The sequence below is a fragment of the Harmonia axyridis genome, chromosome 2 (assembly GCF_914767665.1).
Source record: "Harmonia axyridis chromosome 2, icHarAxyr1.1, whole genome shotgun sequence".
In the NCBI taxonomy this organism is placed as follows: Eukaryota; Metazoa; Arthropoda; class Insecta; order Coleoptera; family Coccinellidae; genus Harmonia; species Harmonia axyridis.
This window is the reverse complement of record NC_059502.1, coordinates 48,649,542-48,675,863: the sequence shown is the minus strand read 5'-3', so window position 1 is coordinate 48,675,863 and position 26,322 is coordinate 48,649,542. Positions and strand designations below refer to the sequence as shown.

Sequence of the window (26,322 nt, the reverse complement as noted above, 5' to 3'; positions counted from 1 at the left end):
AATACATATCTATATGGAGCTTGTATATCTTTAAAATAGTTCAAAACTATTGTCAACCAAAAATGATGTTAATTTATTATGAACATAAATGCAATAATGAAAATATGTTTGTCTGTGCAATTTTTGAATAAATAATTTACAGGGAAACATATATCTCTATATATTTGAATACATACAGAGTGAATTTTTCACTTGAGACTGGAGAATACTATTGAGATTATGCTTGCCTACTGTACAAATTTTTTTACATAAAAAATTACCAAATTTTAAACAAGTCAAGTTACGAATTATGGATAACCGGAATTTTTGAATAAAAATGAATTTATTTTAAATTGTGTAAAAAATGCTTCAATGGAATTATTTCTCAAACCAAATAAAAAATATCTATAAAAAAAATGATAAAAATGGATAGAAAGCTACTTGAAACACTATTCCAAGATAGTATGAAATAGTATGTAATGACCTTTGAAAGTTATTTATGATATTCAATGTATCAATAAATCTGGTAAATCGTACACAAATAATTATCTCATCAATAAAAATGAAGAAATTTTAAATAAAAAATGAATTTCATCTTTATACAATATAATTTAAAAACAATGCAATTATTTGTATGTTTTTAATATATTCCTACTATCGAAGAGAATTATCAATCTTTTTCCTATATTTCTGCATTAGAATAATATATTCCCAGTATTCTAATCAAGGGTTTTTGCCCTATTATCTCAAGGAAAAAAAAATTCACCTGGTATATGTAGTTTCATGTAAATAGTATAGGGCCTGACCCATTAGAATATCACAGTTCTCAATAATTTCAGGAAAATTACACAAATATTCAATATATAATGTCAACATTTTTTTTAATGTTCACTTCAGACATGAAAAATTAAAAAATTACATTCTATGGATCAGACCTCTCAAGTGTTTATGGTATGGTATACTTCAGGATAAATATTATTAACTTCTGTTTATAAACTGGCACATCTGTGAATATTAATCTGGTACAACAATTTCAGTTAGGTTTATTCTTCTACAGGACTTCCAAAGAGCAGACTTGATTCTTCAGACAATATTTGTGTATAAACAATCAACATAACAATGAGTATAATAATAAATATATTGAATTATTAAAAAAATATACAACATTGGTTCAAAAAAAAAGTTTCAATTCAGAAAAACTTCATAAGAAGTATTGACCAATTTTCGAATTGAATAAGTGTCATAATGGACAAAAAACAAAATAGATAAAACCTAGTTATTCCCATCTTTTATATAAATATAGTCAAACTTTTGCTTTTTACAGATTTCCCTACAACAAGGAATACTGAAGAATAAATCTGTTTTGTTTGCATAATATTAGTCAAGGAAATAACCATATCCATTTAATGATTACATATTCTAGAAAAGTATCAACATTATATTACAGATAGACCGTGTTGGACACTAAATTTTCACAGATTGCTAGTTCACCTTTTAAAAATATATTAAAGTAACACTTCATAGGTCTGAGGAAAAGATCTGAATAAAAAATTAATAGTATTGGCTATGGAGCAATAAAAAATTCTGAATATATATACAATAAACAGGAACACACTTTACTTCAATGATTTACTTGAAACTGATCCATACAATCACACTCATCCCCTATATACAAATTTTCCAAAACTATCGCTGAGTTCTTCTAAGTGCTTTTTTGAATTTACGTACAGGAATAGGTCCGCTTTCTCCTTCTGTAGAATTTGCTCTGAAAAACAAAACAATTTTGGATGTTTTTTAAAAGGATAAAAATAAATTCAAACAACTGAAAAAGCACCACTCAAAAATATACTGAAGTATATCCCCCCATATACACTCAACATGAAGGGGAGGGTACCAGTAGTTACTTTTATTTTGATTATATATTTCCATCTAAAGATTAGCTTCATCAAAGTATATTTCACTTCTATATTTCACTCTAATTTACTATATTTCACTTTATTTTACTATATTCTACTTCTATTCATGTTGTTCTTGCTCGTTCCAAATTTTTCTCATTTTTTTCCAAAACCCAAGTTTTCCTCATTTCCATTATCCTTTCCTGGCAAAGGTGGCCTACACCTCCTCGTGGTCTTTGCTGGATAGCTTTTCCAACCATATCATAGTAGGAATATGTTGGAGCAAGTTAACAAAGATGGGCCAAAATACTTATTTTCGCAATAAATAAACCTCAAAATCAGTTTGTAATATATAAATTATAATGAACTTGCCGAATTTTCTATTCAAATAGGTGCGCGAAAATTATGGGTTTCCATACAGTTTTATAATACGTCATAATCTCAAACAATTTATTAATATGAATTTCCACCAAGTAAAGACCGATCCCATCAAGATCTGGGCATACTGGCAACGTTGCAGATTATTTCGCATTTAACAGACGTTACGTATGGCCGCCACCGGATATGAACAATGAATAAAATAGTAGTTTTTGACGAAAAAAGGCATTTTTTTTAGGAAAAGCTTGAAATGTGGTTAATTAATCATTTCTAACGAGAATCAGTTGATAAAATACAAGAAAACTAGCTATTAATGTGGATAACCTCACCTTCATTAGGCCAACTTTACAATTAAAAAAAAAAACTACAGTCCATTCAGGAATTATTGACATCGAAGCAGGCCGTGAACGTCTAGTCGCGGCATTATTTCTAGTTACAAAATATCACTAAAAATTGCTATGGTTCATCATAGAAATAATCAGTAAATAGATATTATTCATATCATTTTTCTATCTTAAAGAACCCAAAATTTCGAAATTAGGAAGGCAGGTGAGCTAGCTCATGATTTAATATAAGGGAATTCAGATTCGATAACGAAAAAATAAAGTGGAATGCCTTCAAATTTCAAGCAACTCCAATGAAGAGAAGAGATATCCATTCATTTAAGAGTCGCCAATGAAAGATCCCATTAAAGATCATTGAAATATGCATATCCCTTCTCACCAGAAGCTCTTCAATAATTGTTGCATTCTTTATGGAGACTGTGTTCAAAATTTTAATCGTATAACTCTGAACGTGTTATTTTATCCCAGCGATTATGGATCATTTTAGCTGTGGTTGCTGAACTGGTGAAGCAATCAGAAAAAACGTCTTGATACTTTGAATTGAGTGGCTAAGTGAATGAATTGACAAAATCATAATGAGACAGAAATAAAATTTAAAGGACTGATTTAGTATATGAAGAATTTCAACATAAATGTACTGTAACTTTCTAAATTGGAACCAATTTATCAGCCGATGTGTAAATTACTTTCTAAAGTCACTATTTATTGAAACTGTTCATGACATGAATGATTGATTAAGCTTGTATGAAAAATATAGATATATTTGTACACTCAAGTTTTCTATTTTTTATTGAAATGCTTTTATACTATTAAATTACATAAAGTATTTTGCCCATAACAGCTTTGATTTACTCACTAAATGCATTTTTGCATGAAATTATTCTCAATTTGGGAATTTTAAAATTTTATTGCATTCCGTTATCATCTTTAAGAGGTTAGGAGGTGAAGAAATTCTCAAATTTACTCTTCTGAATATATTTCTCGATTAAATATTCAGTAAGAATTCTATAAAGCAATTAGAATTTATTAAATTTTAGGATTACTCATTGAAGAACAAAAAACAGATAAAACAAAACTTAATTTCAAAATAGAATATAAATAAACTATAGATGCAGTGCCAAGACTTTGTTTACAGGTCTTTTTCATATAGCCTAATATAATATAACTTCGGTCATGCTCCATGAATTTTTGAAATTCATCATTTGTTCTCTGAACACATTATTCCAAGTATCTGCAGAAAAGGTATTAATTTATCAACTCAATTATAAAATAATTCTCGCTTCATAGATTTATATAATCCTAATGATCACCACTATCAAAACAAAATATCCAGGTAAAAATCCATCAATCCAGCATTTAAAATAGCGCTCCTTCTACTTTTACCCTTGAATATACTTGAAAAACTCTTTGTTTTCTTTCTAGAATTCACTGTTGAATAAGGCTGCCATTTTCAAATAATCAAGTTTTTAATCACATTTTGTGGCAAATATTCTCTGTATTCACCATAATATGGTACTCAATTTTTTATCAATAAGAATTTTCCTCATATTAACTGTTTTGAACTTGTAACCAATTAATTTTATGTAATGTTGTCTTTGATTAATCAAAATCCAGATGCTTTTTGGTCAAATTTTATCCAGACTGATATATTGGTTGCTTTTGTTAATAATCAAATCATTCAATGATTCTTTGAAGGTGAAATCGTATAGCACAGGTTTTCTTCCGCTAATAATACAGGCTGTAATGACTTGCTTTCTTCTTTTTTCAAACAGTACTGTGAAAAATACTGAAATAAACTAATCAATGTGTGTTTGAAATTGATACAACTTTTTAGTTTCAAAATTTCTTGGATCAAAACCAATAACACAAACAAACTGAACAATCTAATCTCCTGTCAATGACATTTCCAATGCCAACCCGAAATCTGCAATTCAAAATGTTACTGAATTAGCCAGTACTAAGATGTCTAAAAACCAGGTGTATGAACTGATTAGCTTTTGTTTTGCCAATTTTGAGAATATTAGTTAAGCTTCGTTATGTCAACTGTAGGTAGCGCTATCAACAAATTAAGATTCTTGTTATTTATATTTACGAGTTTTGTGCCATTATGTACCTATATGTATATCTTTCATTATAATTATGATCTATGGAAGTAATTCTTGTAATTGATTGTAATTGGTCGAATGTCATTGCATTCAAAATTTGACGAGTGCATTCACCATGTTTTTAGACATCTTAGCCAGTACCAACTCAATTTCGATTTTTCACAGCCACCCGGGACGTCAATAATTCCTGAATGGACTGTAGCAGGATTGAGGAATTTATGTCACCGGATTCGTGATCTAAGACCCAAAATAAGTCTGCAAAATTTCATCACTTTTGGATCATTATTAAAATTAATTCTATATAGTAAACATTTACCAAATATTTCAATGACAACTGATCCGATCGAATCGAGAGAGTGAAGTCAGGATAGAAATGTATATCTAAATATAGTTATGTGATCTCGAAGGGCGCAACTGACACAAGCATGAACTAGCGCTCAAACTCCTAACATCACGTTAGTGCTTTTCAACTAGTTTTTCTAACAAACACTGCATGCTGCATTGTCACCTAAGTATGTAAACCTGCTAAATTTCAAATCAATCGTTCTATTGCAAGTGGGTCAAATTTAACTTGCAATATTTGATTTACACAGACAGGTGAAACTAGATAAAAGCTTGTATATAAAAAAGGTACGATATTTTCAAACGTCAGTGGATTGAAGGAAATTGATTTGACTGAAAATTAAATGTTTTCAGGATATGTAAAAAAGCTTTTATGATTTTCATTATCACTACGTTATGTGATATCAATTAGGCTGAGAAACAGTCTAAATTTTAAATAAATTTATATGTCCCAATTTTTAAAGGCTCAATGTAATCTTAATTATAATTTACACTACACCAAGTGGAATTAATTTAAGTGAGAAATATAATTATTTATTACTGAATATTGGATTCTTCTTCTTTCTTATATGAGCTGGTAGTTCATATAGGTAGGCGTCTGCCTGTTAATAAATACTAATATTGAAATCAAATACTATAATATATTCACTTCAATATTATTTCATTATTAATATTGAATCGAAAGATGACGTCATTATTGAGGTCTTGAATCTGTTTCCAGTGAGAATCCCGAATGAAAATGACCGCACTTCAATCGCACGTCCACAAGTGCTCGAACGACAGATTCCGATTTATATAAACAGCAGCTGGTGCCAAGAAAGAATCATTACGGTTGAGCGAACAAATGTGTTTTAATAGTATCCACTGTTGCCAAATTTAGGACGCACTATTATGCCTTTCTTGAAGGATGTATATTGGAATTATAAAAACTTTCACCTATTGCAGCGCCCCCGAAGCAAGATTCACGTGAACTAAAAATATACACCAACTTTCATTCAACGTACCATACTACGTCATAAGATTCGATTTTTGAGACGGCATAACTATTTTCTCATGAGACGAAAGAGATTCAAGACCTCAATATAGACGTCATCTTTCGATTCAATATTAATAACGAAATAATATTGAAGTAAATATATCACAGTATTTGATTCCATTATTCAGTAATAAATAATTATATTTCTCACTTAAATTAATTTCACTTGGTGTAGTGTAAATTATAATCAATAATTTCCTTTAAAAAATTGGGACATATAAATTAATTCAAAATTTAGACTTTCGATTTTTAGCTTGATAGCCACAAATTCATATTACTTTCCGTAATGACGATGAGAATCATAAAAGCTTCTTCACGTCCTGAAAACCTTCAATTTTCAGCCAAATTGATTTCCTTCAATCCGCTGACGTTTGAAAATATCTTACCTTTTTTTATATACAAGCTTTTATCTAGTTTCACCTGTCTGTGTGTGTCCTAAATCAAATCTTGCAAGTTAAATTTGACCCACTGGCAATAGTCCGATTGATTTGAAATTTGGCAGGTTCACATAACTTCGGTGACAATGCATCATGCAGTGTTTGTTAGAAAAACTAGTTAAAAAGCACTGCGTGAAGTCAGGAGCTTGAGCGCTCATTCATGCATGTGCCAGTTGCGCCCTTAGAGATCACAGAGCAGTATATAGATATATATTTGTATCCTGAATTCACTCTCCCGACTCGATCGGATCTGGGACCGTATTCTCGACAAGTGATCTTTCAAAACGTATACGTACATTCAGTGTTCGGAGCATTGAAAGAACGTATACGTTTTGAAAGATCACTTGTCGAGAATACGGTCCCAGTTGTCATTGTAATATTAGGTTTCTTTTGTTTTATTCGATTCTTGAATTTTCTACAGTTCGGGTTGAGCTAGCTGAATGAAATTTCGCATTAAGTTTGAAACGGTCCCTCTATATATATACGCAAAATCTCAATCCAATAAGATCAGTAATCACAGAAATAAGAGGGGACTCATTTACAATCTTCTTCTTGGGTTTTCAATTCTCCTGATGATGTGAAATACTTTAAACTTCGCATCAAGCTTGAAATGGTCCTTCTTTATAACCATGTCAAAATATCAATTGGATGAGATTTGTAATCAAGGAAATATTGAGTATTTTATTTTCAATATACTTCTTGAACTTTCTATGGTTCATTTTTTATGGTTCTGATGTGATCAGCCTGAAACTTTCAATTTTTTTTACCATATCAAAGTCCGAAATCTCAGTTCCGTCGGTTTTGTGGTCATGGAAATATTGGGGGGTAATTCTCTTTCGATATTCTTCAATAATCTGAAAATTAAAATGACAACTGCCAACCGGAGTGGGCGTGGTTACCGAATCTAACCAGAATAAAAGTGCGGTTGTTCTGGTGACAGATAACTCTCCGAAGTTTGAGGAAATAGTCACCGGTTTTTGAGGACTTTGACATATACAAACCACCAACTTACTAACCAAAGTGATATACGGACCATATCCTAAATCAGAATTTGAGTGGAGTCCTAGACGGACTCATCTCAAACACGACTATGTGTACATTCCCTCAAAAAGATGTTCAAAAGGGGATTGTTCCTCATTCAATCCTTATTTAAATGGTGAGATTTTTTATTTGTTATTAGATCTTACCATATCAAGAGGTAGATGGGCCAACCAAGACTGTATATAGTTCTGTATTCTCCATCAGAGCATAAATAAATAAGTGCTCAAAACCGCATGATTCCAAGTTAATAATTTTTTTTCTCGAATTTTTTTGTTAATTTTTGCCGATAAGGAACAAACTGGTATGACACATTAGAACTTACCAAAATCTCTAATAAACTTAGGAAACTGCGCAATTTATTGGAGAAAATTGGAAACTTTTGTACAGGCCAATGATTAATACCAGAGTGAAAACAGGAGTAAAAACCTGAGAACACTATGCAGTTTCCCAGTTAACGTTCAGACATAAGGTCACACGTGAAAACCGCTCAGGTAATTTAAGGTCCAATTGGGAGCCTTCAAAATCGGTATCATTTTGTTATATCATTATTCTCTTAAAACAATAAAATCAATTAAAACATGGATCCAATGGACTACTTACGAGAATGTTGGTATTGATCCTCCAGTGAAATTGAATGGTTTGGGACCATTATCAGATAAAGGAGGAGCAGGTGCGGTAAAGTTGAAACCACCTGTGGGTTTTATCTGTAATAAATGAATTCATGTATTTTTAATGAGAAAAGCAAACAATCCCAACAGGAACTTGGACCCATGAGGCCAAGATATTTCAACCATCACTTAGCCAAATAAAATACACATTCCAATTTTACACAATGATTTCTATTTACTTTAAATCTCTTGAAAAAAAAAAAACCTATTTTACTGAAGACTTTTGATTATTTGTTTTGTATTTCGTAATGAATTCTCAAAATTTTATAGCTTTGTAATAATTACAGCTTCGAAATAAAAGGTACTAAATACAAGATCGCCAGACCAATGCACATAATGCATTCAATTTTGTGGTTGCATGTTTTTCTTTAAAATTCTTCAATCAGATTTAGAGTTAAAATAATCAATACAAGTAAAAAATTAATTTTTGGGTGAAATTTCACGCCATTATATTTTGATTGGTTGGTACAGTGGGTAGGGCCAGAAACCATTTTTTCTGGGAACAGAGGACCCAACCCAACCATTCTCTCTCGAGTCAATTGGGCTTTGAAAGACCACAAAACTATTAATAGGTATAAGTGGCCTCTCAAAAAAGAAAAAAAAACTTCTGATTCCATATACTCCTTCATTTCATTTTTGGTTCATTACTTTCAATAAAAAACCAAAAAGTAAATATTCAATTTCTACAATTTCATTTTCTGATGAAGAATAGTGGAGTTCCTTAAAGGCTTGGGAGAATGTTATACTGTTTGAAAATGCAAAATTTTGACTTGCTCAAATCTCTTCTCAGATGTATATCCCCTATTTTTACTGTACTGATTCTCAAAAAAGTCAAGCTGTATTAATGATAAAATGCAAACAAAAAACTACTGACTTTTTAAGAACAATATACTCACTGCAGATGTAAAATCATATCCTCCTTTTGGTAATGATGACTCAGTAAGGTTTTGAGTTGCTCCAAAACTAAACACAGCTGCTTGATTGCTATTCATATTAGTACCAAAGTTGAAACCTCCATTCTTCAATTTTGTACCTCCAGAATTTGAGCTTAGCAATTGTTGAGAATCAGTGCAAATAGAAGATTGTTGCTTCAAATCATTTTTGACTGGGTTAAAATTAAATCCCCCTCCTGGAGTAGCAAATGAGGAACTTCCAAAATTGAACATCGGTTTTGAAGTGGCATCTTTTGAGTGGGTATCTTTACTTTCAAAACTGAATGAAGGCTTACTAGAATCACTTTCAGATTGGGAAATTGGAATAGTTCCACTTTCTGTTTTTTTCTGATCTTCAGATGATATTTTTATAAAGCTATTTTGTTTTGAATCTGTTTTAGAAGAATTGAATTTAAACATAGGATTCGCAGACAATGTATCTTTTGGAGATTCTTTTGATGAAGTACCAAACTTGAAAACAGGAAGACCATTGTTTGACTCAACTGAAGGTGTTTTGAACTCGAAAGCACCTGCAGATGAAGATTTTTCTTTTTCATCAGCGCTTTCTGATTTAGAATTAGCAAGAGAAAAATTTTGCTCTGTTTTGGTTTCATTACTTTCCTTAGTTTCTGGTACGATTCCAAATTTAAATACTTGTGAACTTGTTGATGTTTCACTAACATTTTTGGCGAATAATGATGATGGTGAACTTACTATTGATGGATTACTGCTTGGTGTACCTTGTGGAATACCAAAACTGAATTGCATTTTATTGACTCCAAAGTTAAACATATTTACATTACTCTTATTCACTAAGGTAATTCCTGGTTTTGCAGTTTCACAACATGGACATTTTTCAACTTCAGAATTATTTCTTACCATGCAAGTGGGACATTCCCATTTATCGGACTTTTTACTCAAAGCTTCTGTTTTTATTTCATTACTAGATTTTTCTCTTGGAGTTTCACAAGCAGCACAAGTTTTTAAAACATTTTTATTTCTTATCAGACAAGTCGCACACTCCCAAGTATCACTGGAAGGTTTTAAATAGCTTGGGAAATCTGATTTGACATTATTAGTTTTCTGATCACATACTATACATTTATTTTCTACTCCATTGATTTTGTTGAAACATTTCTGACAACTGCTTGAGCTTGTAATATATTCATCACTTAATTTTGAAGAAGAATCTTTCCTTATACTCTCACAAGCAACACACTTCAAAGATTCGGCTTTATTTCTTACCCAACAGCTATCACACTCCCAATCTTTTGCAGCCTTTTGTAATTTATTTCCAATCCCGTTAGTCTCAGTTTCTGAAATTCTAGGAGTGGAGCAAGCAACACACACATTGCTTTGAACCTTATTCCTCACCAAGCATGTAGTACAATCCCATTCATCTGATTTTTTCGTGAACTGTAGACCAAAACTAGATAAAGAATCTTTTTTCAAATTATCATTTTTTTGTAATCTGGGCGTTTCACAGGCTACACATTTCAAGACTTCCGCTTTATTTCTAATCAAACAAGTTTGACATTCCCAATGACCTTCAGGTGTTTTGAATTTTTGCAAAAATAGATCACTAGATTTGTTGACGTCTACAAGATTTGGTTCACAAGAAATATTTCCATTAGTCAATTTATTATTACCACTATAATTACATTTCTTCTGTACCATTTCACCAGCTCTTTCATTCATTTTAATTTTTTTCGACAAAGGTTCACTAAATTTGAAATTATTAATTGCAATTATAGATCTTGAATTATTGGCAATTATAAGTGGCTTAGAAAATATGTATTCTGTAATGAAGTCTTTCTTTGGGTTTTCACATTTTTTTGCAACAGTTTGGAATTTATTTGTATTTGTTTCATTTTCCAAAGTTCGTCCTTTTTCTGAAGAAGGATTTATCTGATCAATTCTCAATTGTTCCTTTTCTATAGTTACCTCATTTGTCTTTATAGTGTTCAGTTTTTCCTTTTCCAAAACAGGATCTTTGTCTTTATTGGAATTTTCTAGAGGTGTATTAAATTCTGATATTTCAAACTTTGGAAATTTATTTTCTGGAATCATTAAAGGGACTGGGTTCAAAATATAATTATCTAGAATCTCTATGGTTGGAGCTTTGGTTCTAGTTGAAGTTATTTTAGATTTCATTTTATTTGTGTGCTTTTGTTGGTTATCAATAGCAATTTTGTAGTCTTCATTATTCAAATTAGAATTGGAAGAAGATGCTATATGACGTATTTCATTCGTTGTATCTTGTAAGCGTTGAATCTGTTTCATTTTAAGTCTTTCTGATACTGATGGAACTAACAACTCTCTATTTGACAAAACTTTTGAGTTCTTTTGATAAGGATTTGCTGCCACATACTTTGAAAATAGTCCCTGTCTATCTGTTCTTGTGGGCATTGGAACTTTTTTAACATCTGACAGAGGAGTACTACACTGTTCCAATGTATCTAATATCCTTCTAGCAGTTTTACTGAGAGAAGTAAATGATTTAGTGTCAGTGGACTTATTTATCGGTTTTACCATGAAAGAGTTTTTCAACTGTTGTTGTCTTGTTTCATTTGTTCCAAATTGTCTTCCATATGCAGAAGCCCCTCCATAAATAGTTGAACCACTATAAAAAGGGGAGTTTATAATTTTATTTGTAGTAAGTGTTCTATCTATTAAACTTGGAGAACTGAAATTTGAAGTATGAAAGGACGGTCTTCTCGAACTTAAAGAAGTATTTTTATCCTGGGGACTCAGACTTTGCTCAGCAAATAAAGATCTATTTGGTGTTTCTGGAGCTGAAAATAAATAAATTAATATTAGTTTGTTGTTCCAATAAAAATTACTCAAAATTTTAGAGGATAGAAAATAAGCAAGTAACTAAATGGTAATAATAAGAATTTACAATTGTTAAGGATTTATGTTCCCATGATTAGAGCTACCTGAATTCATTAATATTTACCTCAGAGTAATAAACATAGAGGGAGCATACGTAATAATAATAATAAAGTTTATTCATCCTGATAATATATACATAATAACAATGAATTCCATATACAATTACCTAATTTTCAGTAAGCGAATTTTATCCCCAACATGAACTACCAAAGTTGACATAAAGGGCGCGGAAATAAAAAACATATCAGTGTTATGATATTTCACTCAATTTCATAGATATATGCTGCTCCACAAAAGTTAAGGAAGTTCAGAGCTTTTGAGAATGTTTCAAAAGTTTCAATTTTTTTTCAGCAATTTTTTAAATATGATAGATCTATTGAATATCTCAACTTCAAATAAAATATATCGTATTTATTATGTACATATGTATTATTCTGACAATACTAAAAATTCTAAATTATTATGACATACATAACAGCCTTGATTCATCTATATAACTGAATAATGTACAAGGTTTATAAGAAACATAATGTCATCATTGCAACTTCAATAAGATCTAAATGTTTATTCGCTTGTCTAAATTATTTTTAGTATTTGTAGTACAAAATCAGTTCACTCGAAATGGGTCCATACTGGGGCTGAGACCAATAACCCCATTCAGATATAGAAAATAAACATTTTATTTCTCATGAATGAACATTTGGTGGACAAGAATTGGCAACATTTGAAAGGGTCACACAATTTTTTAACTACCTTAACTTAAGTGGAGCTGTATATATTCCACTCAATTCCATTCTATGTCTATACTCAATCCAGAAAACCAACTTCAGCCTCGCCAAACGACGTGAAACAACCAATAACACTAGGAGCGCAATAGTTGCCAAACCTTGGATTTCAGCAGGTATATACAGAAAATAATAAATATTCTGCTTACTATAACTTTTACAATTAGGAAAAATATCAGATTCCAAATATTGAAATTTGCATATTCAATCGGGAATCACTCAAATAAATATATTTCATTCAATATAATATACATTCATAACGATGTAGTAAAATTGTAAATTTGAAAATACATATATCACAATCCGACAACCTAATCAAAATCGCGGACATCGCGCGAAATTCGCTTCAAACCGTTTTACGACCGATACGACTGCACTTAGGACAGCGTTATTATATTCCAAGGTTTGATAAATTCGTTTTGGTCGCGTCGCTCGCAATAGTTCGCTCACGCAGGACACAGCGTGACGCTGTGTCCTACGTGAGCGAATTATTGCGAGCGATTAGAGCGACGCGACCAAACGCGATTGATCAAACCTTGGAATATAATAGCGCTGTCCTACGTGCAGTCGTATCGGTCGTAAAACTGTTTCAGGCGAATTTCGCGCTCTGTCGGCGATCGAATTATTTGATATTTCCAAGCGGAATTCGCGCGAACTTCAGTAGTTCTTATTGATGCAGGCACGTTTACTTCGACCGCTCTACAATGAATGATTTAAACGAAGTTTTAATACTGGCTGTTAGAAATTCCAGTATACTCTGGGACAACACTGATAAAAGATATCATAATCGACTGTTGGTGGATAGAGAATGGAGTAGAATTGCCGATGAACTGGGGGAAAACAAGTAAGATTGACGAATTAACTATAGTATTATATACACTGAGAGAAGTGTTTATTTGATATTATCGAAAATGGATTTCAGTTAATGAATCATTCATTGGATCTATGGTCAAACAAATATTAGTTTCATGGAAATAAATAGGTAATTTATTTGAAATCCCACCAATAATCATCATTTATTATTACACTTCATTTATTTACGCATAACTTATATTAATAATGCTGAAGAAATGTCCATTTGAAGGAAATAAATATAGTTGAGGTTAATATATCATTGAGTACTAATAAATAAACCTTATTTATATGTAATATGTATCCATGCAGATTGAAAAAAATATTTAAATTCAGTAATGGTTAACGTATTTCTTAGATTTTTTTTTTGATTGTTTCTATATAGTCAAATTTTGTAGGAAGCAATAACTGTGGAATGAATTTGGAGAAGTCCTTAATTGTTTATATAAGTGGTGAACCTCTCCAAAATTCATTCGTTCCAAAAAAAATTTATATGTTGGATTTCTCTTTCTTCCCATTTTTCTGCGTCTAACAATTAGCATTTTTAAAGCCACATTTTCACATATGAATAATTTACGTTTTCTTGACCACCTCATTATAACTGTTTCTCTACAAGGGTATGACAACGGACTGATCTTCCGCAATGCACAATCCCAACCCAACCCAACCATATTTATGTCGCGTCGTGTCGCGTTTGTAGATTTCAACGTAGGACAAAAAATGTCGCGCTGCTCACATCGGTCGCTCAGTACATAAAATTGGCGTCGCTCGCGTCGTAACATTAGTCGCTCACGTAGGACATACCCTATGTCCTACGTGCACGTAGGACAGCGCTATTATATTCCAAGGTTTGATAAATCGCGTTTGGTCGCGTCGCTCTCATCGCTCGCAATAATTCGCTCACGTAGGACACAGCGATAGGGTGATAGTTCTGCGCGAAATTCACGCGACTGCTCTTCCGAAATGCACAATCCCAACCCCAACCATATATTCGTCTAATCGTTTCGTGTTTGTAGATTTCAACGTAGGACACTGAAAGTCGCGCTGCTCTCATTGTTCGCGCAGTACATAAAATTCGCGTCGTTCGCGTCATAACATTAGTCGCTCACGTAGGACATAGGGTTAGGAGTAGTTACAGGACTGATTTGCAATATTGCTTCAAAGGTTAATTCAATTCAATTTATTTTTTTCGGTTTTACACAAAATTTACAAATATATGATACTGTAACGTTTTTCGGTTAATTAAATCGGTAATTCTTACTAACACTAATTTATTTCAGATACACAACTATAAACAACTATTTACTATTTATTTCAACTACTCATTTTTTTCCACAACTGATATCTACTTGAGTGTACGACACTGACTCCCGTTTACGTCGACACTGCCCTCCTCTGCGGCATCCATTGGTTATATTTATTTTATTCATTTATTTAATACATTAATTCTACAAATCATCAATACATTGATGTTCCCATAGAATGGATATGTTTTATTTGTAAAAATTAGTACAAAGCAAAAGTAAAAAACCCCTATGATGAATGTGTCAATTTATAATTTTTAAGTGATCTATTAAACAATTTTAATGAATTTTTCTTCTTTACTTCTTCAGGTAAGTTGTTATATTCCATTGCAGCCTGGTAGATCGGTGAATTTTTGGCTCTATTTGTTCTTATATTATCTAAATGGTAATTGCTTATTTGTCTTGTCTGTTCATTATGTACGTCTAATCTTTTTTTGAGTTCTGTGTTGAATTTGAGCAGGCCATGCACCATCTTGTATATCAGTTTACACTGCTCAACGACCTTTGTGGCCTTCATGTTGGGTATCTTTAGGGTGTCATATAACTCAGTTGTTGGAGTATCATATGGTAGATTATATATTGCCTTCAAAGCTCGATTTTGCAATATTTGTACCCTTTGTAAATTGCTGACTGATGTATTTGACCACATACTAATCAAATATGCCAGCACAGAATGAATATTCGAGTAATATAATGTCTTTTTTGCTTGCTTACTAAGATAAGGACTGACTGTTCTCAATGCTCCAATAAGAGGTGTAAGTTTACGTGACAAATATTCTATATGTTCGGTCCATTCCAGTTTTGTATCAATATTCAATCCGAGGTAGTTGTGCAAATTTTTCTGATTGATTTTGATTCCATTTATTTTGATGTTTAGCGGCTTTGACGGTTTATTTTTCTGTTTGAAAAGGAAAGCAACCGTTTTTTCCACATTCAAGATAAGTCTGTTTTCAGTTAGCCATTTCTGAAACTTTCTAGGGTCAACTTCAACTCGCTGCTGCAAAGTGTCTAAATCCCTACCCTCGTAGAACAACGCTGTGTCGTCAGCAAACAGAGCCTCCAATCCCGCAGTCTCTAGATCTTCTGAGCTTCTTGTCATTTCTACTACTGTGTGATGTCTTCTGTTCCTTATGCCCGCCACTCACGAAGCGTTTCTTCCAGCGTTTGGTAGCTAGCGTCGAAGAGATTCCAGTCAGACAGCTCGGGACACGGCCGTACGACTGTAAATCAGAGTATGAACTTGACTGCCCGACTGGAATCTCTTCGACGCTAGCTACCAAACGCTGGAAGAAACGCTTCGTGAGTGGCGGGCATTAGAGAGGTTTTTATAAGGGTATAGGCTTATTATATAGGTTTATTCCCATTTTTTTCAGTTTCCCCAACAGTAAACCGTGATCAGCCACGTTAAAGGCCTTTCTCAAATCTATAAACACTACTATCACATAATTTCTCGCATCTATACTTATTCTTTGTACTAGATCTGTTTTGGCCCCAAGGGTTGAGCCTCTGAAAGCCATATTAATAGTTGGAAAAACTGAAGTAAGAGCAAATTCTGTTTTTAATTACTGTCTCTAGTAGTTTAGAAAATACTGATGTAAGTGCTATAGGTCGATAATTGTTGGGATCAGTTTTATCTCCTTTTTTATATATTGGGATGATTTTGCTTTCTAGGCATTGTGTCGGTATTATCCCTGATTTTAGTGCATTGTTTATATAATATGACAGGTGTTCACTCATAACTGGATATAAAAGAATTAGCTCATTAGCTGTAATTTGGTCATTTCCTGGAGATGCATTTTTCTTAAGATTTTGTAGTATCTTCTTCAATTCACTTTCTGAGTATTTTCTCAAATATATAGACCTATCAACGCAGTTCAACTCAGTCTCACTTCGTTTTATTGGACCCCATTTAATGTCCGATTCAACATGTATGAAAAATTTGTTCAATCTATCAGAAATTTCATTTAGTTCCTTATATTCTCTTCCATTGATTTTTAGTTTTTGAATGATATTTCGATTCATATTTCCAGTGTTTATTAATGTATAATTAATTAATATACAGGGTGGCCATTTGAAAACGAAACAGACGAGATTATAGACGAAATAAAGTTTTTCGATAGAAATGCTCGGACAGGTCGATTTCTGTTTCGAGGGGGACAACTTAAGATGTAGGTTACGGACGCATAGCGCTTCAACCCTTGCTGCTACAACCCCCACCCCCAATTTTTGAATAGGGAAGATGGGGTGAGTGATACCTCAATTTAAAGGTATTTTTATACTGATTTCAGCACAGTAATTGTTTTTTCATTTTATGCATTAGTTCTCGAAATAGTTCTATTTTTTCAACTACCTTTGCAATACCTCTATTATACCATTTGTTATTTTCAATATTTTTGTACTTTTTGAGGATCGTTGCCTCTAATTTTGCTTGTTTGATTATTTTAATAAAAGTTTCTCCATTAAATTCCGTGTCCAATTTTAAATTTTTTTTTTACAATATTCACGAATTTCGATTTATCCAAGATTTTTGTAGTAATAGATTTCTTATGGTTGGAGGATTTTTTTTTCGTTTGCAGATTTACAACAATTTTTTTGTGATCAGATATTGGAGTGTCATACAGTTTACATGATGCATTTAATTTTTGGGGTATTATTATATGATCAATAATTGTCTTCGAATCGTTTTGTACTCTAGTATATTTTTTGGTATTTAAAAATTTATAACTATTAGATAAAACAATTTCTTTATAATTGGTTGTTATGTTATTATGGTTCTTGATATCCAAGTTGATATCTCCTATTATACCAACAATGTTTACAAAATTTTCTTGATAACTATATATAGCGTCATGTTTAATATCATTTCGTATGAATATGGCTGTACCTCCACCCCTAGTTTTCCTACAGCTGAAGTATCTTGTATAACCCTCAAATTTGATAAATCTACAATCATCCTCATATAGCCATGTTTCTGTTAGAATTACAGTTTCGGGATAACCGTGCTTGCATAGGTAATAGTTAAAGTTTTCGTGTTTATATTTAGTTTTTAGAGATCTTATATTTAGATAGAGCAGTACTTTTTATTGATTTTTTCTTTTTTTCTTGGGTTTTCAGATCAATCAATTGTGACTCTTTATTGATAGACAGAATTTTATTAGTCTCAGTTTTTCTTAGGTAGACCTTTTCTTCATTAGCCCAAACGAATTTATAATTGAATTGTTTCCCGAACTCTCTAGCTTCTCTGAAGAGGTATTGGTTTTCCCTGGTAAGTTCGTGGTTGATATAGTGAACGTTATCCTCTTGCAATCCTAATTTTTCGTGCTCAATGTTGTTTTACGTTTTTCTGCCACCACAATTTTTTTATCTTCATAATTTTTGAAAGTTATCCTAATCTTGGCTTTTTCCTTGTAACCAACTTTACTACATTCGATATCGTCCCTGTTTATATCCTTTTTCAAGAGTTGTACCGTTTTCAATGAAAGCGTTCTCATCTCTTCATTCGTTTCAATTTTCTTCTCTCATCCAGATATAATTATATTGTTTTCCAGCAATTTTTGTTTCTCATCACTCTTTTCCGCTTTTGAAGTTTCAAGTTGTTTTTTGAATTCAATATTTTGTTTTTTCAACTCCTCAACTTCCCTCTTGATTTCTGTGACCTCCTGTGTTTGATTACTTATAGTACGCCAGATTAAATCCAGTTTTTCTGCAAGATCCTTCAATGTCGTATTTCTTTCAGTTTTTTTTTACACTGGCTTTATGGAGCAAGATTCTTCCTTCATTCTCATCGTTCGATTTTTCATCATCCTCAGAGTCTGAGTCCGCTCCTGTCGTTGATTCCTCTACTGTTTCACAGTCTTGACATCGGGTACAGTACCAATTCAAGTTACCATCCTTTAATTGTCTCAAATCATCCTTTTCCAATTTAGTGCACAGTTCATGAAAATATTTTCCGCAATTTCCAGCACATGGAATCTTGAATTTTGATTTGGGAATTCCCTTGTTGCATTCGCCACATTGTAATTCCTGCTTTATCACTTTCTTCTTATGCTTGGCTTTTTTGTTGGTGTTATTATCTCCCATGTTTACTTGTTCTACAGCGAATGTAATTGAGATAGGAAATTCACGTAAACTTCTCTCCTGGAATGAATTTGTGAACTATTTTCGAAGTATAGGATATTTGGGTATATTATTTCTTATTTAATGTCACTTTTCGAAATTATGAACTCTTCAATTTACTGATTTTCAGTAGACACACTCGAAACACATGTGTTCACTCTCGCATACGAAATCTGAATATACCGCTGGCATCTCTCTCTAGAAAGGGCTTGATCTTTTTAACGAGCTCTCAGTGCGTCCGGTACCTTCTAGAAAGAGGCAGTGGCGTAGGGCTTGCGAGTTCGTTACAATACAAACAAAAATAAATTATTGATTCGAAACCAAGAATTCAACACTTTAACTTCTGTTGGACATCCTCCATAAAGTTTGTCAGGTCTCGGGGAGGAGGGAAAATGCGATTTTGGGGATATTTCCTGAATAAAGATCCATAACCGTTTTCTGCTTTTAGTATGTGGTAAACAGAGGAAAACTGAATCCAATGACATACTCCATATAGTTTATCAGGCCTCGGGGAGGGGGGAAACTGCAAATTTGGGGGTACCCCGAAAAAATTATGTCAAACTTTCAAATTGACTAAAAAGGCCTAATAATGAATGAAGAAGAAAAACAAAATTCTTATCGAATTGAAAAATAAAAAAAAGATAAAAGTGAAATAGGAAAAAAGTCTATAAATATGAAAGAACTACAACATAAAAGAAGGATTGGAAAAAATTACATTATATAAATAAATAAAAATATATATGGTAACTTAGTGTTCCATCGAATGAAAATGAAGTAGTGAAGAAAAACTAACACACCATTGTCTAATAATATCGTTGGATTATGAATTGACGAAATGGCTAAATGGACAGAATGCTAATTAATTCATAGGGTAAGTAGTAGTAAATATTCCACCCAAACTCTTTGAGAGCTACCTCACGAACAGGAAACAAGTTGTAGTTCTGCACAATGAAAATCGACATGTCGAATCATTAGAGTAGATTACTTTAAGAGGAGTACCACAGGGTACAATTTTAGGGCCAATTTTATTTACAGTTTATATTAACGAATTACCAAATATATTTCAACCTATGGACGAATTTGAATCTAGGCCATTAATACCTTCATCCACAACAACAGTAGGAACGTATCTTTATGCAGATGATACAAATGTAATTTTAACCTCTAAATATTGGAAGAGTTCTGACCAGTTTAAATCGATCTATATATTATTCCGTGTGAAATAATTGGTAACATATTTATTTCGACGTTTCGACTACAATCACATGCGTCTTTTTCAAGATAATATTTGAAACTAATTTGAATCAGCTGTTGCTTCTTCATCTCAGGTTGTACCGCGTCTGGGTGTCATTCGAATTATGCCCACTCCTTCATTTCCATCAGACGGTTGTTCGACTTCATCGCGGTCATTCGAAGCATTATTCCGATGTTTTTTAATTACTGCTTTCCAGCACGCTGATAATGTTAATGCGTCGTCCCTTTTGTTACATATTGTTCTAAGAGTTCTTTTCTGCACAATGAAAACTGATTGAATTTTAGAGTTGCTTCCCCAAAAAATTATACCAATACAGAATTTTAAGTGTATTTATGTTCATGTAATTAGCGACAGTTTTGATTCCGTATCCGATACTTCCCAATTTCAAGCATAATTGACTTATATGCGTTTCCCAATTTAAAAGTTCATCAATATTCACCCCTAAGAATTTTGTAGTTGTTAATGGATATATTGTATGATTTTCAAATTCAATTATTTTTAGTTTGGACAAATTTGATTGTTTGGTTCTAAATAGCATTGAATTGGTTTTAGATTCATTAATTTTCAGCTTATTCATATCGAACCAACGTTTTGCCTCAACAAAGATGGTTTCTGCTTTTTCGAGAACTTCTGGTATATTTTTCCCGGCCACTCCACTGATATATTAGTGTCATCGACACATCGTGAAGGAAGGTCATGTATAAAAACTAAGCATAAAATGGGTCCAGCTATACTCCCTTGTGCTATACCGGTATTGACAATTTTGATATCAGATTTGATAGACTTATCACCTGAAACCTGTTGCTTTATATTTGTGAGAAAAGAATGTATCCATTCATTCGCTCTTCCTCTTATGCCATATTTATCTAATTTCAGCAGTAAAAGCTCATGGTTAACGCAATCGAAAGCTTTGCTAAGATCAATGAAAAGACCTAAAGCTGAATGTTTGTTCTCTAAGTGATTCAAAATTGCATTTATGAACTGATATATGGCGGTATTTATTGATTTTCCTTTAAAATAGCAATGTTGGAATTTGGAGAAAATATTGTGTTCATTCATAAAATTGAGCAGTCTAGAAATCATCACCATTTCGAAAATTTTTGAAAAAGCAGGTAACAAACTAATCAGTCTGTAATTACCCACATCATCAGGATCCCCTTTATTAAATATTGGTTTGATAAGAGCAAATTTTAATTGTCGTCATAACCAGAACAAAGTTTATTTTTCAGATGATCAGACAAATCTACAAGTTCATGTGTGGTGACCGGTTTAAGAAATATAGAGCAATTATTATCTTGAATCATACATTCAAAAGGGATATTGCTTCGATTAGCAGAAATATTTTGTACTATATTAACAAGGTAATCATTGAAGTCATTGGCCAATTTTTTTGAATTATTTCGTGTTGAATTTTGCTCATTACAACTTTTTCCTGTCAATTCTTCGCATATAGCCCACATAGATTTCATCTTACAATTCGATTTTGCTATTCTCTCTTCAAAAACTCTATATTATTCCAGTTTTAACATTTTGTCATACTCTTTCTTAATACTGATTTTTATATGATGAATTGTATTCAGATTAAACTAGTAAAATATCCAAACAATTTTTTGTTTGTTTGATAAAACTAGTAAAATATCCAAACAATTTTTTGTTTGCTTCAATTTTCAATTCATTTCGTTCAAAGTGAATTTTCTTTTTCGTATGTACTAGAGTTAAAGAAAAACATTCATTGAAAAGGCTTATGAATTGATTCCTGAAAACACGCCATTGTTCATTGACATTAGTCACGTACAGGCTTACGCCTCTGTGATTATATGTTTATACCCTGTAGCTTACAGAATAAACCATTTTATTATCAATTTTATTTTATATTAGATTTTTCAGACAGATAAACATTTGGCCATGTTTGCTGTGAAAGTTTACTTCGGAAAAGTTCTTTGTTTTCTTCAGTGAAAAATCTTTTTCGAGAAAGTGTATTCTAAGAAGTGTTAATTATTTCAAAACATACTTTTTGAGCCCTATGATCAGAAATGTGGTACTCTAAAACCTCAGCTTCCAGCTTACCCACAAAGATAGTACATATATTATCAAGAGAACTTTTTGAAAGATGAGTTACTCTGGTATAGTCATTAATTTGAGGTTCAATATAAAAATGATTCAAAAGAGTAAATAACCTGTTTTTAGTGTTATTCTTTTCCTTCATTTCGATGTTGTAGTGCCCTGCTATAAATATGATGTTTTGGGTTCAATTTTTTCGGATAACGAACATTCAAGTTTTTCAAAGAATACCTCGATAGTTCCATTTGTAGATCTGTACACTGATACAATTATCAACTTCATTTTATTCACTTTACTCTGTATCCCTGAATTCAAATTCTCCAATGGTAGATAGGTTACTAATGGATTCACATTAATTTGCTGAAATGTTATTCTTGATAAAAATTGCCGATCCACCGTGTTTTCCTATTTCCCGACACATACTGGCCGCTAACTTGAAGTTTTTCAATCCCAATTGGCAGATTTGTTCCCTTGATTTCCAGTGTTCTGTTATACAGAAAATGGAACAATCTGGGTTGTCCTCAAGTAACTGTTCAAGTTTGTCAATACTATTTCCTAAGGACTGTACATTTTGATGGATAATGCTTATTGTGTTTAGTAATTGAATTAATGGTTTTGAGGTTCTACTTGTTGAGCACCCTCTTTTTGCCAAAAAAGCTCAACACAATTGCTCCAGAAGGCCAGATCTCTCGTTTCCAGGCTTCTTAGAGATGTTCTTGCCGGACTGTTACCTTCATAGAGGCATATTTGTTGAGGTATTTAGAAGCATTTACTTCAAAACTAACATTGGGAAATTTATTCTTTATGATGCCCACTAAATCACTCATTTTGGCACTTGGATGTAATCTGGTGATTTGTAGAGAGACCAATTTCGGTACAGTCTGAATTGTTCCTGCCTCATTACATTGACCAACCACAAAATTATGAAGTCTTTTAGGTTTCACTTTTATCCAATCAGTGTTATTTTGATTTTTGAAATTCCTTTCGTTATTTTCTGTATGACTTGAAGCTCTACCCACATTTTCAAATTCAAATTTATCAGATAAAAGATCGTACTGTTTGTTTATACTAGTAGGCTGTATTGGGTTGTTTATCCTTTTCTACTGCACTTGCGAATGATGGCATATGTGGAGCATTGTTAATGTTCGTTATCGGAACGGTTTTTTGTTGTGTATTGTTTAACGAATTTCGTAATTTTTCACCCATGATAATAACTTTTTCCGTGAGAAGTTGAATATTTTCTTGCAAAATCGTGTTTTTAGAATCTTTCTCTTCAATAAGTTGACGCAACAATATATTTTCAGCGGATAGGACGTCGTTATTTCCACTGATTATCCTGCTAGATGTTTCTTTCTCCTTGCATGGATCACATGTCCAAAAAAAATTTGGATTTTCAGATAAAATTTCCAACGAATAGTCTTTTAATGATGCACAATTTGTGTTATATTTGTTTTCACAAAAAAAAACTTGACAAACTTCGAAGAAACTATAAAGTATTCAGAGCACTTTTCACATAGGTCTGCATACGATACCATCTAGACTAAAACACTAATTTGACAAGTACTAATAGACAGTTCCTCCTCCACCCGTTCAACAATTTGATTGAAAATTTCATTTTGAGTAGGCCTATCAATCTGTTCTGCCTTACTAGGATATTGCCTATGTTCTTTAAAATAATGGAGTACTTGTCCAAACGTACCTTTATTTGGTTGACGTCGGTTAGGAAATCGTCTTTGGCATTCCATTTTGGCTTCATTTCCATTGCCGTTACAAAAAACCATAAACAAAAATCATATCTGCATATTCCGCATGAGTAAATAATTAAGCATGTTGAAATACACTTCATGTGACAGATTATTTATTTAATATTCTCATTCTGTAGTTCACTGCGATGGTAACCATGAATCTTAAAGAACTTGATTTAAATTGGGATTTAAGATTCATGGAAAATATTCAATTTGATGAAAACTAATTTGCATACATTCGGAAGAGCTTTGTATTATTGGACGATACAGCTTTACTATCTAGTTCAGAATATTCACGTTATTGTTCATCTTTAAGAATTTGATATAGGAAAACTGGACGTGTGCCAAAAAAATAAATGTAAACTTATGGTAGAATCTGAAGCAGGTAGGGAATTTATGAAAACGGGATGTACAGGGTGTTTTTTCAACCTGCAAATTTAATCTGAACTTATCACAATATCCACCCGATATTTTTGAAAAAGTGTTGAAATTTATGGTAGTAGACAATCATATTGTTCTACACTGAAAATTTCATCAATATTGATCAAGCCATACCAAAGTTATGATTAAAAGAAAAATCGGTTAAATCGGTCAAATCACCCTGTAGACTCTCAATAAAGCTCTCATAAACCAAACATTGTTTTGAAACTGCCTTAATAAGTGTAAACTTCTCCTAAAATCTGACGGTCTCCTCCGGAATCACCCTTTATAAAAGTTTGAGTACTCTATGACTCTCCTATCAAAAGTTATAAGCCTCCCAAATGCAGGACTTTATTGTGACCCAACCTTATTATGTAATTTGTCAAAAGCAGTAATTATTATATTAATAAATTTTCAGATAAGGTGAAAATCTTGCCATCATTGACATTCTCTCGATCGCTCCTGTCTGTTACTGTGGAGGTCTAGAGATAAAGTTTTAAATCAGGTAACAACCATCTCAAAAAAAAAAGAGAGAGAAATGCCAATCTATTATTATTAATGAAAATTTGGTTTCTTATTGCTATTGTCACTAATATTTTTAAAATAATACAAATTGTCAAGTCACATCATACAATCTACTTCATTTTAGTGAATATAAATAATTAAGTAGAGAAATTACTAACAAGCATTAGGATTTTCCAAAAACCTTTCAGCTTATCAATCTAGGCTATCAATATAAATGTTAAGTGTATATAAATGAACTTACTTGAATTATGGAATAGTGATTTCCTCTCATTAAATATACTTTTAACTGGTTTGATCATACTTGCAGGAGTACTACTCTTCATTCCAAGAACTGTCTGCTTATCATATAATTTTGTCATTGTTAAATACCCACTGGTTTGTTCACTGCATAAATGATTATCTTTATCAGACAATTCTTCTGAAGCATTAGAAACTGTTTTCTGAGTACTTCTACGGGAAATGAAAGATGGACCGGCAATAGGTTCTACTATAGTGTTTGCAACTTCTGATTCATTATTCAATTTAGTCACAAATTCGGAGTGAATTAGAGTATTATTATCTCGGAAATGATGTGAAGACACTGTATCATGTTCAATTCCTCTGGCTCTTTTTCGGGGGGGTTGACTTTCATTGGTTTCATCGTCTTCATTACATCTTAGTCTTACAACACCAGATCGTTCACTTGGATTCTTAAATAATCTTGAGAAAGACGAGCTCAATATTCCAGACACTCTGGAACGTACTTTAGTCACGAAGGACTGAAAAAAGATTAAACACAGAATAAGTAATGACAAACTGTAATATAAATTCGAACCTCAAAATGTCTTAATATTAATATGCAATCTTGAGTCTTATTAAACTCAAACTTGGAAAACTATACCAACACTTAAATGTTGAATTATAGAAACATATCAATTGTAAATAATACATTATTATCAGAAGGCGCGAATATTTGACAAAAACCTCATCTTACCTCATCTTCATCCAAATCTTTAGAATTAGTTGTATCATGCAATGCATCATCTTTGCTATTACTTGTTTCCATGGTTGCAACTTAAATTTTAATATTTATGACCATAAATACAACACTTTCCTATATAGACTTGATACAATACATTCTATAAGCAATTTTTACCACACGAGTATTGAAATATGGCGGAGATACATTGGGCAAGCGTTTGAAAGAAACAACGCGCGCATCAAAATG

General features: G+C 32.3%; 1 protein-coding gene across 1 annotated transcript; it reads right to left on the bottom strand.

Moving 5' to 3' along the window:
• Nucleotides 1-1,594: 1,594 nt before the first annotated feature.
• LOC123671998 (nuclear pore complex protein Nup153) lies at nucleotides 1,595-26,297 on the bottom strand. The gene is made up of 5 exons (XM_045605938.1): nucleotides 26,089-26,297; nucleotides 25,357-25,873; nucleotides 9,122-11,952; nucleotides 8,158-8,261; nucleotides 1,595-1,744 (listed from the first exon to the last, which is right to left on the bottom strand). The coding sequence occupies exons 1-5, from the start codon at nucleotides 26,158-26,160 to the stop codon at nucleotides 1,666-1,668; spliced, it is 3,603 nt and encodes a 1,200-aa protein (XP_045461894.1). The 5' UTR covers nucleotides 26,161-26,297; the 3' UTR covers nucleotides 1,595-1,665.
• Between the last annotated feature and the right edge of the window lie 25 nt (nucleotides 26,298-26,322).

Bases quoted from the DNA above. Each gene is read 5' to 3' on its own strand.
- LOC123671998 (XM_045605938.1), bottom strand. From the start codon at position 26,160: ATGGAAACAAGTAATAGCAAAGATGATGCATTGCATGATACAACTAAT. The intron at 25,874-26,088 runs GTAAGATGAGGT...ATCTTTTTTCAG, and splicing joins AAGATTTGGATGAAGATGAG to TCCTTCGTGACTAAAGTACG. The intron at 1,745-8,157 runs GTAAGTAGTCCA...TTTGTTTTTCAG, and splicing joins GGATCAATACCAACATTCTC to AGCAAATTCTACAGAAGGAG.